General features: G+C 44.0%; 1 protein-coding gene across 1 annotated transcript; it reads left to right on the top strand.

Moving 5' to 3' along the window:
* Positions 1-4,479: 4,479 nt before the first annotated feature.
* Positions 4,480-12,528, top strand: LOC112227146 (neuromedin-U receptor 1). Its single transcript, XM_024392003.2, has 3 exons — positions 4,480-4,897; positions 9,876-10,773; positions 11,131-12,528. Exons 2-3 carry the CDS (start codon positions 9,897-9,899, stop codon positions 11,538-11,540), a joined length of 1,287 nt encoding a protein of 428 aa, XP_024247771.1. The 5' UTR covers positions 4,480-4,897; positions 9,876-9,896; the 3' UTR covers positions 11,541-12,528.
* The last annotated feature ends 1,191 nt before the right edge of the window (positions 12,529-13,719 follow it).

Raw genomic sequence — 13,719 nt, forward strand, 5'->3', positions numbered from 1 at the left:
TGTACCGGTACCCCTGTATAAAGCCTCCACATTGACACATTGACTCTGTACCGGTAGCCCCCTGTATAAAGCCTCCACATTGACACATTGACTCTGTACCGGTACCCCTGTATAAAGCCTCCACATTGACACATTGACTCTGTACCGGTACCCCCTGTATAAAGCCTCCACATTGACACATTGACTCTGTACCGGTACCCCCTGTATATAGCCTCCACATTGACTCTGTACCGGTACCCCCCTGTATACAGCCTCCACATTGACTCTGTACCGGTACCCCCTGTATAAAGCCTCCACATTGACTCTGTACCGGTACCCCTGTATAAAGCCTCCACATTGACTCTGTACCGGTACCCCCTGTATAAAGCCTCCACATTGACTCTGTACCGGTACCCCCTGTATAAAGCCTCCACATTGACACATTGACTCTGTACCGGTACCCCCTGTATAAAGCCTCCACATTGACACATTGACTCTGTACCGGTACTCCCCCTGTATAAAGCCTCCACATTGACTCTGTACCGGTATAGCCCCCTGTATACAGCCTCCACATTGACTCTGTACCGGTACCCCTGTATATAGCCTCCACATTGACTCTGTACCGCTACCCCCTGTATATAGCCTCCACATTGACTCTGTACCCGGTACCCCCTGTATAAAGCCTCCACATTGACTCTGTACCGGTACCCCTGTATAAAGCCTCCACATTGACTCTGTACCGGTACCCCCTGTATAGCCTCCAAGCTCTGTCCACCCCCATTGACATTGACTCTGTACCGGTAGCCTCCCCCCTGTATAAAGCCTCCACATTGACTCTGTACCGGTACCCCCTGTATAAAGCCTCCACATTGACTCTGTACCGGTACCCCCTGTATATAGCCTCCACATTGACTCTGTACCGGTACCCCTGTATATAGCCTCCACATTGACTCTGTACACATTGTACTCCCCCTGTATAAAGCCTCCACATTGACTCTGTACCGGTACCCCTGTATAAAGCCTCCACATTGACTCTGTACCGGTAGCCTCCACCCCCTGTATACAGCCTCCACATTGACTCTGTACCGGTACCCCCTGTATAAAGCCTCCACATTGACACATTGACTCTGTACCGGTACCCCCTGTAAAGCCTCCAAGCCTGACCACACCCCCTGTATAAAGCCTCCACATTGACACATTGACTCTGTACCGGTACCCCCTGTATATAGCCTCCACATTGACTCTGTACCGGTACCCCTGTATACAGCCTCCACATTGACTCTGTACCGGTACCCCCTGTATATAGCCTCCACATTGACTCTGTACCGCTACCCCCTGTATATAGCCTCCACATTGACTCTGTACCGGTACCCCTGTATAAAGCCTCCACATTGACTCTGTACCGGTACCCCCTGTATAAAGCCTCCACATTGACTCTGTACCGGTACCCCTGTATATAGCCTCCACATTGACTCTGTACCGGTACCCCTGTATATAGCCTCCACATTGACTCTGTACCGGTACCCCCTGTATAAAGCCTCCACATTGACTCTGTACCGGTACCCCCTGTATATAGCCTCCACATTGACTCTGTACCGGTACCCCTGTATAAAGCCTCCACATTGACTCTGTACCGGTACCCCCTGTATATAGCCTCCACATTGACTCTGTACCGGTACCCCTGTATATAGCCTCCACATTGACTCTGTACCGGTACCCCTGTATATAGCCTCCACATTGACTCTGTACTGGTACCCCTGTATATAGCCTCCACATTGACTCTGTACTGGTACCCCCTGTATATAGCCTCCACATTGACTCTGTACTGGTACCCCCTGTATATAGCCTCCACATTGTCTCTGTACCGGTACTCTGTACCCCCCTGTATATAGCCTCCACATTGACTCATTGACTCTGTACCGGTACCCCCTGTATATAGCCTCCACATTGACTCTGTACCGGTACCCCCTGTATATAGCCTCCACATTGACTCTGTACCGGTACCCCCTGTATATAGCCTCCACATTGACTCTGTACCGGTACCCCCTGTATATAGCCTCCACATTGACTCTGTACCGGTACCCCCTGTATATAGCCTCCACATTGACTCTGTACCAGTAGCCCCCTGTATACAGCCTCCACATTGACTCTGTACCGGTACCCCCTGTATATAGCCTCCACATTGACTCTGTACCAGTACCCCTGTATACAGCCTCCACATTGACTCTGTACCAGTACCCCCTGTATATAGCCTCCACATTGACTCTGTACTGGTACCCCTGTATATAGCCTCCACATTGACTCTGTACCAGTACCCCTGTATACAGCCTCCACATTGACTCTGTACCAGTACCCCTGTATATAGCCTCCACATTGACTCTGTACCGGTACCCCCTGTATATAGCCTCCACATTGACTCTGTACCGGTACCCCCTGTATATAGCCTCCACATTGACTCTGTACCAGTACCCCCTGTATATAGCCTCCACATTGACTCTGTACCGGTACCCCTGTATATAGCCTCCACATTGACTCTGTACTGGTACCCCCTGTATATAGCCTCCACATTGACTCTGTACCAGTACCCCTGTATATAGCCTCCACATTGACTCTGTACCAGTACCCCCTGTATATAGTCTCCACATTGACTCTGTACCGGTACCCCTGTATACAGCCTCCACATTGACTCTGTACCGGTACCCCCTGTATATAGCCTCCACTGACATAAACATTGACTCTGTACTGGTACCCCCCTGTATATAGCCTCCACATTGACTCTGTACCGGTACCCCTGTATATAGCCTCCACATTGACTCTGTACCGGTACCCCCTGTATATAGCCTCCACATTGACTCTGTACTGGTACCCCCTGTATATAGCCTCCACATTGACTCTGTACCGGTACCCCCTGTATATAGCCTCCACATAGACTCTGTCCCGGGAACCCCTCTGTATATAGCCTCCACATTGACTCTGTACCGGTACCCCCTGTATATAGCCTCCACATTGACTCTGTACCGGTACCCCCTGTATATAGCCTCCACATTGACTCTGTACTGGTACCCCCTGTATACAGCCTCCACATTGACTCTGTACCGGTACCTCCTGTATATAGCCTCCACATTGACTCTGTACCGGTACCCCCTGTATATAGCCTCCACATTGACTCTGTACTGGTACCCCTGTATATAGCCTCCACATTGACTCTGTACCGGTACCCCCTGTACCACCTGTAGCTATAGCCTCCACATTGACTCTGTACTGGTACCCCTGTATATAGCCTCCACATTGACTCTGTACTGGTACCCCCTGTATATAGCCTCCACATTGACTCTGTACCGGTACCCCCTGTATATAGCCTCCACATTGACTCTGTACTCTGGTACCCCCTGTATATAGCCTCCACATTGACTCTGTACTGGTACCCCTGTATAAAGCCTCCACATTGACTCTGTACTGGTACCCCCTGTATAAAGCCTCCACATTGACTCTGTACTGGTACCCCCTGTATATAGCCTCCACATTGACTCTGTACCGGTACCCCTGTATATAGCCTCCACATTGACTCTGTACTGGTACCCCCTGTATATAGCCTCCACATTGACTCTGTACCGGTACCCCCTGTATATAGCCTCCACATTGACTCTGTACCGGTACCCCCTGTATATAGCCTCCACATTGACTCTGTACCAGTACCCCTGTATATAGCCTCCACATTGACTCTGTACCGGTAGCCTCCACACCCTGTATATAGCCTCCACATTGACTCTGTACCGGTACCCCCTGTATATAGCCTCCACATTGACTCTGTACCGGTACCCCTGTATATAGCCTCCACATTGACTCTGTACCAGTACCCCTGTATATAGCCTCCACATTGACTCTGTACCGGTACCCCCTGTATATAGCCTCCACATTGACTCTGTACCAGTACCCCCTGTATAAAGCCCAGCTATTGTTATTTATTGCTGCTCCTTAATTATTTGTTTTTCTTATCTCTTACTGTATAAAGCCTTTTTTTTGGGGGTATTTTCTTAAAACTGCATTGTTGGTTAGGGGCTTGTAAGTAAGCATTTCACTGGAAGGTCTAGACCTGTTGTATTCGGCGGATGTGACAAATAAATGTGTTATTTGATATGAAGGAAGTTAAGAGGTAGTTTTTTTAGAACCTAAGCTAAACAGTGGGTTAACTGCCTGTTCAGGGGCAGAACAACAGATTTGTGCCTTCTCAGCTCGGGGGTTTGAACTTGCAACCTTCCGGTTACTAGTCCAACCACTAGGCTACCCTGCCGCCCCTCTTGTCAAGGTAAACTTTATTTTTGTGTGTGACATCATTGCTCTTTTTACTGGGGCCGGGCTCTGTGTGTGTGTGTGTGTGTGTGTGTGTGTGTGTGTGTGTGTGTGTGTGTGTGTGTGTGTGGGGTAATAAAAGTTGAACCTTTTTTAAATTGGTTGCCACTGTGAACAAAAGCTCTATCAAACATCACTACATCCGATGTCAATTGACACAGTCAGTGGTTCACTGCAGGTCAAGGACTCAATCTTACAAGGTGTGTGGTGCAGTCAGGAGATGTACATAGGGGATGTGACCAGAGGGAGGAGGAGGACAGAGAGCTGAGCATCATTTACTCTCCCAGAGAAAAATAGAGAGAGAGAGAGATTTTATTTTTGGTGCTATGCTCTCCAATTCACGAAGACAGAGGAGAGAGCAGCACTCTTTGTCTCTTCACTCCGGCAGTTCAGGAGGTTTTAACATGGGGACCCTAACTGGTAAAGTATAGGAGGACGTCATCGTTGCAAAGTTGAAATCCAAGCAGTGGAGGACAAATGACGAACATCAATGTGACCTTTTTCCCCTCTCCTTTACATACATCCGTGTCTGAAGAGAAATAAGAAGAGGACATTTAAAAAGGACAAGGTAAGTTTTCCATCCATGGCACATGACTATGGAAGAACATTTCTGCAATGACTACCATGAATGCTTATTATTAACAAATGCCCATAAAATAGGTGCATTAGTGTACATTAGTGTTTCTTGTTAGACAAAGACAAGAAACAGGCCCACTGTACTTTCCCAAATATAAACAGCTATGGGTTCAACACTGTTTATAGTACCTATATCGCTAAAAGAATGTCGAAATGACCAGTATACTTTATACAGTATAAATAATATGGGAAGTCATATTTTTACATCCATTTTCATGTATGTATTTTAATACCTCTCATAGCTAATTATCTTGAACTTGATATGAATTTGGATGGGAGAGAGCAGTAGGTTGTTGTTTTGAATTAATCATGACTTTGTCCAGGCTGTGTTTATGCAGTTGGATCCATGGCTGGTTTGGAGCCAAATATTTTAACTGAATTGTTACTATTGTTATGATTATTATAGTTTACATTGGTTATTTGGAGTGACAAAATCCATTTGGATCTTTTAGCTTTGTTTAGAAAAATGTGTAATGATGATTTATGACAGGTTGGTCACAGATACCTTAAAAAACAAGTATGGGCTTCGCATTGAGTTGATCAGGCTGTTGATTGTGGCCTGTGGAATGTTGTCCCACTCCTCTTCAATAGCTGTACGATGTTGCTGGATATTGGCGGGTACTGGAACACGCTGTCCTACACGTTGATACAGAGCATCCTAAACATGCTCAATGGGTGACATGTCTGGTGATTATGCAGGCCATGGAAGAACTGGGATATTTTCAACTTCCAGGAATTGTGTACAGATCCTTGCGACATGGGGCTGTGCATTATCATGCTGAAACATGAGGTGATGGTGGCGGATGAAAGGCACGACAATGGGCCTCAGGATCTAGTCACAGTATCTCTGTGCATTCAAATAGCCATCGATAAAGTGTAATTATGTTCATTGTCATTAGCTTATGCCTGCCCATAACTCCACCTCCATCATGGGGCACTCTGTTCACAACATTGACATCAGCAACCCGCTCGCCCACACGACGCCATACATGTGGTCTGCGGTTGTGAGGCCGTTTGGACGTACCAAACTCTCTAAAATGATGGAGGCGGCTTATGGTTGAGAAATTAACATTACATTCTCTGGCAACAGCACTGGTGGACATTCCTGCAGTCAGCATGCCAATTGCACGCTCCCTCAAAACTTGAGACATCTGTGGCATTGTGTTGTGTGACAAATCTACACATTTTAGAATGGCCTTTTGTTGTCCCCAGAACAAGGTTCTCCTGTGTAATGATCATGCTGTTTAATCAGCTTCTTGACAAGCCACACTTGTCAGGGGATGGATTATCTTGGCAAAGGAGAAATGCTCACTACTAACAGGCATTTAAACAAATTTGTACACCACATTTGAGAGTAATAATGTAAGAACCAATGCTGGAGTAGAGGAGCCAACATTTAAATAAGGAACAGACATTGAACAAGACAGGAACAGCGTTAGCACATGGGTAACACAACGACATGCTACAATTAATCCTGAAGCGGGGAACAGAGCTTGGGAACAGACATATATAGGGGAGGTAATGACACAGGTGATTGAGTCAAGGTGAGTCCATTAATTGCTGATGCGCGTGATGGGGGAAGGCAGGTGTGCGTAATGATGGTGGCAGGAGAGCGTAATGCTGGGGAGCCTGGGGGAGGGGGAGCGGGAGCAGGTGCACCAAATAAGCCTTTTGTGCATATGGAACATTTTTGGGCTCTTTTATTTCAGCTCATGAAACATGGGAACAACACTTTACATGTTGCATTTATATTTTTGTTCAGTCTGGTGAACCAAGTGTATGTGATGAGTAACCTTGTCTGGGACATTGGCTTTAGCACAGAAGGCTAACACTGCCAGGAGAACCAGGTCACGCCACCAATATAACCGAGGTCTCCTGTGAGCCAACACAAGTTCTCATGCAAGAATTAACCATCATGCGAGCTTGGTTCCTGTGTTACATTTTGCAATGTGTGTTAGCAAAGTTATATTAGAGGGACTAGATGTATTCACCCCTTCGTGAAAGGTTATATCTTCCTGCTACAGACCAGAACATCTGAAATCAATCAATCTCACCTGGAAGAGGAAAATACAACACTAGCGCCATTTTGGTATATTCATTCAGTATGAAATGTAGCATAACTCAAAAAAACAACAACATTTTAATGGGAAAGCAAATAAACAACAATCCTTTTTTTGCTCCCTCCAGTACATCGGTTGGTGCATGATAGGTTTTCTAAATGGAAAACGGCATCACATTACAGAAGAGGTATGCAATCACAAGTTAATGGCTCCTCCAAAATGTATCTACTGTGCCACTTGATTCAATCAAAACGTGTTCTGTTGTTCATGAAATAAAATTGTAACATGCATTTGTACAACCCCTGAGGGTAAATTTGTAAAAACCCCTGAGGGTAACACGTTTGTAATCTTCGGATATTAAATCAGTTTCAACCTGTATTATGGGCAACAATGAAATATGGAGAAATCATAAAAAAATAAAATAAATCGGTAACACTTTATTTGAAGCTTAGCTACGTATTATTCTGTAGGTACACTACAGCTCAAAAGTTTGGGGTCATTTAGAAATGTCCTTGTTTTTTAAAGAAAATCACGTTTTTTATCCATTAAAATAATAATAAAATTGATCAGAAATACAGTGTAGACATTGTTAATGTTGTACATGACTACTAAATTATTTATTATGGAATATCTACATAGGCGTACAGAGGCCCATTATCAGCAACCATCCCTTGTGTTCCAATGGCACGTTGTGTTAGCTAATCCAAGTTTATCCAAGTCATTCTGCAAAATGAAGGCATTTCCATAAGAGAAATTGCCAAGAAACTGAAGATCTCATACAACGCTGTGTAGTACTCCCTTCACAGAACAACGCAAACTGGCTCTAACCAGAATCAAAAGAGGAGTGGAAGGCCCTGGAGCACAACTGAGCAAGTACATTAGTGTCCAGTTTGAGAAACAGATGCCTCACAAGTCCTCAACTGGCAGCTTCATTAAATAGTACCCGCAAAACACCAGTCTCAACGTCAACAGTGAAGAGGCGACTCCGGGATGCTGGCCTTCTTGGCAGAATTGCAAAGAAAAAGCCATATCTCAAACTACCCAATAAAAAGAAAAGATTAAGATGGGCAAAAGAACACAAACACTGGACAGAGGAAGATTGGAAAAAAGTGTTATGGACAGACAAATCTAAGTTTGAGGTGTTCGGATACCAAAGAAGAACATTCGTGAGATGTAGAAAAAATTAAAAGATGCTGGAGGAGTGCTTGACACCATCTGTCAAGCATGGTGGAGGCAATGTGATGTTCTGAGGGTGCTTTGGTGGTGGTAAAGTGGGGGATTTGTACAGGGTAAAAGGGATCTTGAAAAAGGAAGGGTATAACTCTGTGGACAGCGCTTAATTGGAGCCAATTTCCTCCTACAACAGGACAATAACTCAAGGCACAGCTCCAAACTATGCAAGAACTATTTAGGGAAGAAGCAGTCAGCTGGTATTCTGTCTATAATGGAGTGTCCAGCACAGTCACTGGATCTCAACCCTATTGAGCTGTTGTGGGAGCAGCTTGACCGTATGGTACGTAAAAGTGCCCATCAAGCCAATCAAACTTGTGGGAGAGGCTTCAGGAAGCACGGGGTGAAATCTCTTCAGATTACCCCAGAAAATGACAACTAGAATGCCAAAGGTCTGCAAGGCTGTAATTGCTGCAAATGGAGGATTATTTGATGAAAGCAAAGTTTGAAGGACTTTTTTAATTTAAATTTTAAAAACTGTTTTATAACCTTGTCAACGTCTTGACAATATTTCCTCTTCATTTTGCAACTCATTTCATGTATGTTTTCATGGAAAACAAGGATGTTTGTAAGTGACCCCAAACTTTTGAACGGCAGTGTAAATTCGAGACACTCCACTTAGTAAGACATGTCAAGTTTCATATGGTATGTATTAATTTGTCCATCACACATTTTGTATAATATGTTTCGAATTGCAATTCGAATTATATTTTTTTCGAATTGCAATTCGTACAATATCTTACGAATTTACAAATAAGTATGACATGTTACAAGTTCCAATTTGTTGTGGCTAACGTTAGCTAGGCTAGGGGTTAAGGTTAGGAGTTAGGTTAAAGGGTTAGGGCTAGCTTACATGCTAAGTAGTTGCAAAGTAGATAAAAAGTAGTAAGTAGTTGAAAAGTTGCTAATTAGCTAAAATTATGAGATTCGAACACGCAACCTTAGCGTTACACGCCCACCCATCCCGATCAACCAACATCCTTTCATTTTGGCCTTAATTAGCCTTCAGTCTTATATAACCATACCAAACCTAACATTTCAAACTAATTTGAATGTCCCATGTTTACATTTACTATGTTTCGTCTAGTTTTTGAGACCAGGCTGCGTCATAACACTTTATAACACCTCATAACCATGTCATAACAGCTGTCATAGCCTGCCGTACATAACATTGTAACACTGTTTTCACACAGACGTTTTGTTGAATAAAATGTACATGTTAATGTTGTGTTATACAGTATATTGTGATATTTTATAACCTGGTTATGACACCTACATAAGTGTCAAAACCCACAAAAACCTACCACATAAGGCAAACCATTCAATTACACCAAACTTGTAGTAGGCTTTGTTAGATAAAATTTCCTGGAATTAGCATTGTAATTGCACACACATAGATATTAGACATACAGTACCTACCCCAATGCTCATTTGCTGATGACTGGGATGAATTCAGAAGCGAGACAAGACACCCTCATTGTGACATATGAGCATGCACGTAATAGGTCACGTCATAATCACCAACTGCCAAATGTTGTTTGTTCAGACTGCAGCTAAACTGTCACCTACACTGAACCAAGCAAAACATTCCATTCCTATTATTTCCATTCTCCCCCTCAGGTGTTGTGTCCCCATAAACCAATGGCTCAGTATAACTGTTCCTCTCTGGGTCTGCCTGCCACCACTCCTGACCAGCTTGGTTGGAATGTGTCCTGGGCCCTGGGCAACGTCAGTGCTGATGACATGGAGAACATGTGCCTGAATCGGAGTCAGTACCTGGAGAAGTTTCGAGGCTTACAGCGGTCGCCTGTTTTCCTGCCGGTTTGCATTACCTTCCTCATCATCTTCGCTGTGGGAGTGTTAGGTAACGTGCTCACCTGCGCCGTCATCGTGCGCTACAAGGTGATGCGGACGCCAACTAATTACTACCTGTTCAGTCTGGCCGTGTCCGACTTATTGGTCCTAGTCCTGGGTATGCCGTTGGAACTCTACGAGATGTGGAGCAACTACCCGTTCCTGTTCGGCGCTGGTGGCTGTTACTTCAAGACCTTCCTGTTTGAGACGGTCTGCTTTGCATCCATTCTCAATGTAACGGCACTGAGCGTGGAGCGCTACATCGCAGTGTTACACCCGCTGAAAGTCAAGCACGTGGCCACGCACGCCCATGCCAAGCGTGTCATCCTGATGCTGTGGGTCATGTCCATGGTGTGCGCCATGCCAAACACCAGCCTCCACGGTTTGGCCGTGTTGAGGCCTCGATTTGGCCCCCAATTCCCAGAGTCGGCCGTCTGCATGATAGTCAAGCCCATGTGGATGTACAACCTGATTATTCAAGTGACCACGCTGGTCTTCTTCCTGATGCCTATGCTCACCATCACTGTGCTGTACCTGCGCATCGGCCTGCAGCTCAGGATGGAGAGGGGCATGCAGGGGTTCGGGATCGGGCAGGGTTTTGGTCCTGATCGCCACTGCAGGCACCAGCAGAGGGTGCGCCACAGACAAGTCACCAAGATGCTTTGTGAGTTCCTCATCCACTTTCTCTATAGTGCCTGAAGGGTAGAGAGGAGATGTCCAGGAAATGACAGATTACAGACCGATCTCTCTATTGAATAGGGATTTTAAATGATTTGCTGAAGTACAACCGTTCCTAAACATGTCTGTTGTTACTTAACCATTGCTCTTGCTCTCAGAAGATAAGATGTTCTGGAAATGTGACAAATTATAGACCAATATTTATTTTGAATTGGGACTTAAAATGTGCTAAAGTACAAACCAAAAGATTAGTTTCTAAACATGTTCATTGTCACTTAAACATTGCTCTTGCTCTCAAAAAATCTGCAGATGTCTTGTCTTGTCTGTCCAACTGTCTACACAGGCGTACTGGTGATTATTTTTGGCATCTGCTGGGCTCCCTTCCACATTGACCGTCTCATGTGGAGCTTCATAAACTCCTGGACTGGCCACCACCACCTGGTCTTCGAGTACGTCCACGTCGTCTCCGGGGTCTTCTTCTACCTCAGCTCGGCGGTCAACCCCATCCTCTACAACCTCATGTCCACCCGCTTCCGGGAGATGTTCCAGCAGATCACGTGTCGCTCCGGCCTCTGTGGCGGCGACGTGCGCATGCTGAACGCCCGTAGCACCCAAATGACCCTACGTAGTATCGTCTATGAGAAGCCACAACATAATGGGACCCCAGAGAGAATCACCCCAGACAGAGAGGAGCAGAATGTGTACGTAAAACCCCACGGCCAGCATGTATATGGCAATACAAGCCCTGATTAGATAGAGGGTGATGGGGTGGGGGTACCAAAACAATGTACAAACATTAACTAAGATTGGGTACCAAAATGAGAAAATGTGTAGCTGATTGAACGTGTACAGCGAGAGTTTGGATGGAAAGCAACAGAGTTGAAGTTTTGCCCTAGACTTTGGATTTAAAGTGGAATTCTCACTGGGCGATACCAAAATTAACCAGGATGAGGTACCAAAATGTAATTATTAAATCGATCACTGATTGAATGTGTAGCAGGTAGGTATTTATTGGGATGACTCATGTACTGAAGGCAGCTTTGTAGAGTAGACACTAGTTGGCACAGCAACAAAGTCATAAAATCAGATTTTAAACCTAACCCTAACCACCCTGCTAACCGTATGCCTAACCCTAACATATAGCCAATTTTGACTTTGCAGCCGGCCCATCTAGTGGAAATCGCTTAGCTCTGCCTCCAGAACACGACATCTCAATAAACATCAACCAGCGACTGTGTACAGCCAGAGTGGATAGAGAGAAAGTAATAAAAGTTTAGTCCTTTGACTTTGAATTTAAAATGGTTTTCCCACACACATACAATGAGTTATATGTGGGATATTCAAATGTTTATTCTGTGCAGATGAACGTGTTCTTCAACCGGATATTAATATTCAGATTGAACACATTATTTATATAAGCTTATTTTGAAAAAGAAACGATACCCAGCTTTGTAAAATATCTTATTAATATAATACTGATCTTATTCTGTTCATATGTTTCAGGAGACACAATTAAATTGTAACTGTCTTCTTCCATGCGTTATTGTACTAGGTACACTATCAAAATCCCACTCACTATGAATGTATATCACAGGCAATATTGAAAGTATATGGGAGATAGAAATGTCATGACACAGAATTGGAAAATGTGATGTACGTATGACATCCTTAAAGAAATGTAAATGGGGCAGGATTTCCATCAGCAGTAAGTAAATACGTATGCTAAACAAATGCTGTGTGCCTTTTTAGTAATACTCCACAATGCACAGTATTGCTTCAAGTGCTTTCTGAAAACTGAAATTGTTTTATTCCTGTGTAAACTGATTTCAAAATTAATATTTTAGAAGGTTTCAGCATCACGTACATTTCCATTGCTAAACAGAAGTTAAATCATACAGTATTTAGTCATTACTTGCATGCTCCCATAACGTCAAGAGACCATTCAAAAACACTTATGAAAATATATAGTTCTAGATGATATATTAGATGTAACCTGTCATATGGGTTCAGAAAGGAATTGATTTTTTAAAATAGAATACTAATTCATGTGTTATGTTGCTTTTAGGTAGCCTACTGTAAAATCTGAACATTATTTAGGAAAACACAATGGTTTTACTGACGAGCTGCATGACAAATCTACATGAAAAATCGGTTTCAATTGCAACAGTATAATTTACATTTGATAGAAAAAATCGTGGGGATATTATAAAGCCAATCTAATAGGAACACATTTCTTCAAGACAAATCTCTTGAGCTTTCTGTGTGCCATTGAGAATATTTCATTTAATATAGGAATAGCTAATTATATTCACAATCTCTCTGTTTGAATGACAGCTCTGAGTGAACAGTGCAGCATGAATCTCACACACTTCCCCATTATTACATTTGACCCGGATCCATCCGGATAATGAGTCTAGTGACGGCTCTGCTGACTTTCTACTCTCCTAATCAACACTTCTTTATTCGCTTTCTAGCTAACGACAACACCGATCGTAGCATCTCAGATTCACATTTCCGTCTGGTTGAATGACCGAGGACACAATATAAAATGTCCCACAGTTCCTGGGATTATGACTTTTTACCCTGAGCCATCTGGGGTAATGACTCCGCCGACTGCCTCGTCTGGCTTCACTGTGCTCTGGGGCAGAATACTTACCGCTCAGACGTGTGTGTGGAGCGAACTTCAGAAATCCACACAGTCCCTGGGGAATTACAATAGGAGTCCGGCGTAAGTTACGGATAATGATGAAAATGTGCGTCTGGCACAAGTTGAGGAAGGAATTTAATAACAAATACAACAATGGAGCCAAAACCAATGGCATTGAAACACAGAGCAGGTGTAGCTGTGGAAGTCTGCTAGTTTTTGTCTGGCGATAGCGTGCTCCGTCAGTGGTTTGACAAAGAGAAGTGTAGCCTGGTTAAGAAAATGATC

The sequence above is a fragment of the Oncorhynchus tshawytscha genome, linkage group LG28, assembly GCF_018296145.1.
Source record: "Oncorhynchus tshawytscha isolate Ot180627B linkage group LG28, Otsh_v2.0, whole genome shotgun sequence".
In the NCBI taxonomy this organism is placed as follows: Eukaryota; Metazoa; Chordata; class Actinopteri; order Salmoniformes; family Salmonidae; genus Oncorhynchus; species Oncorhynchus tshawytscha.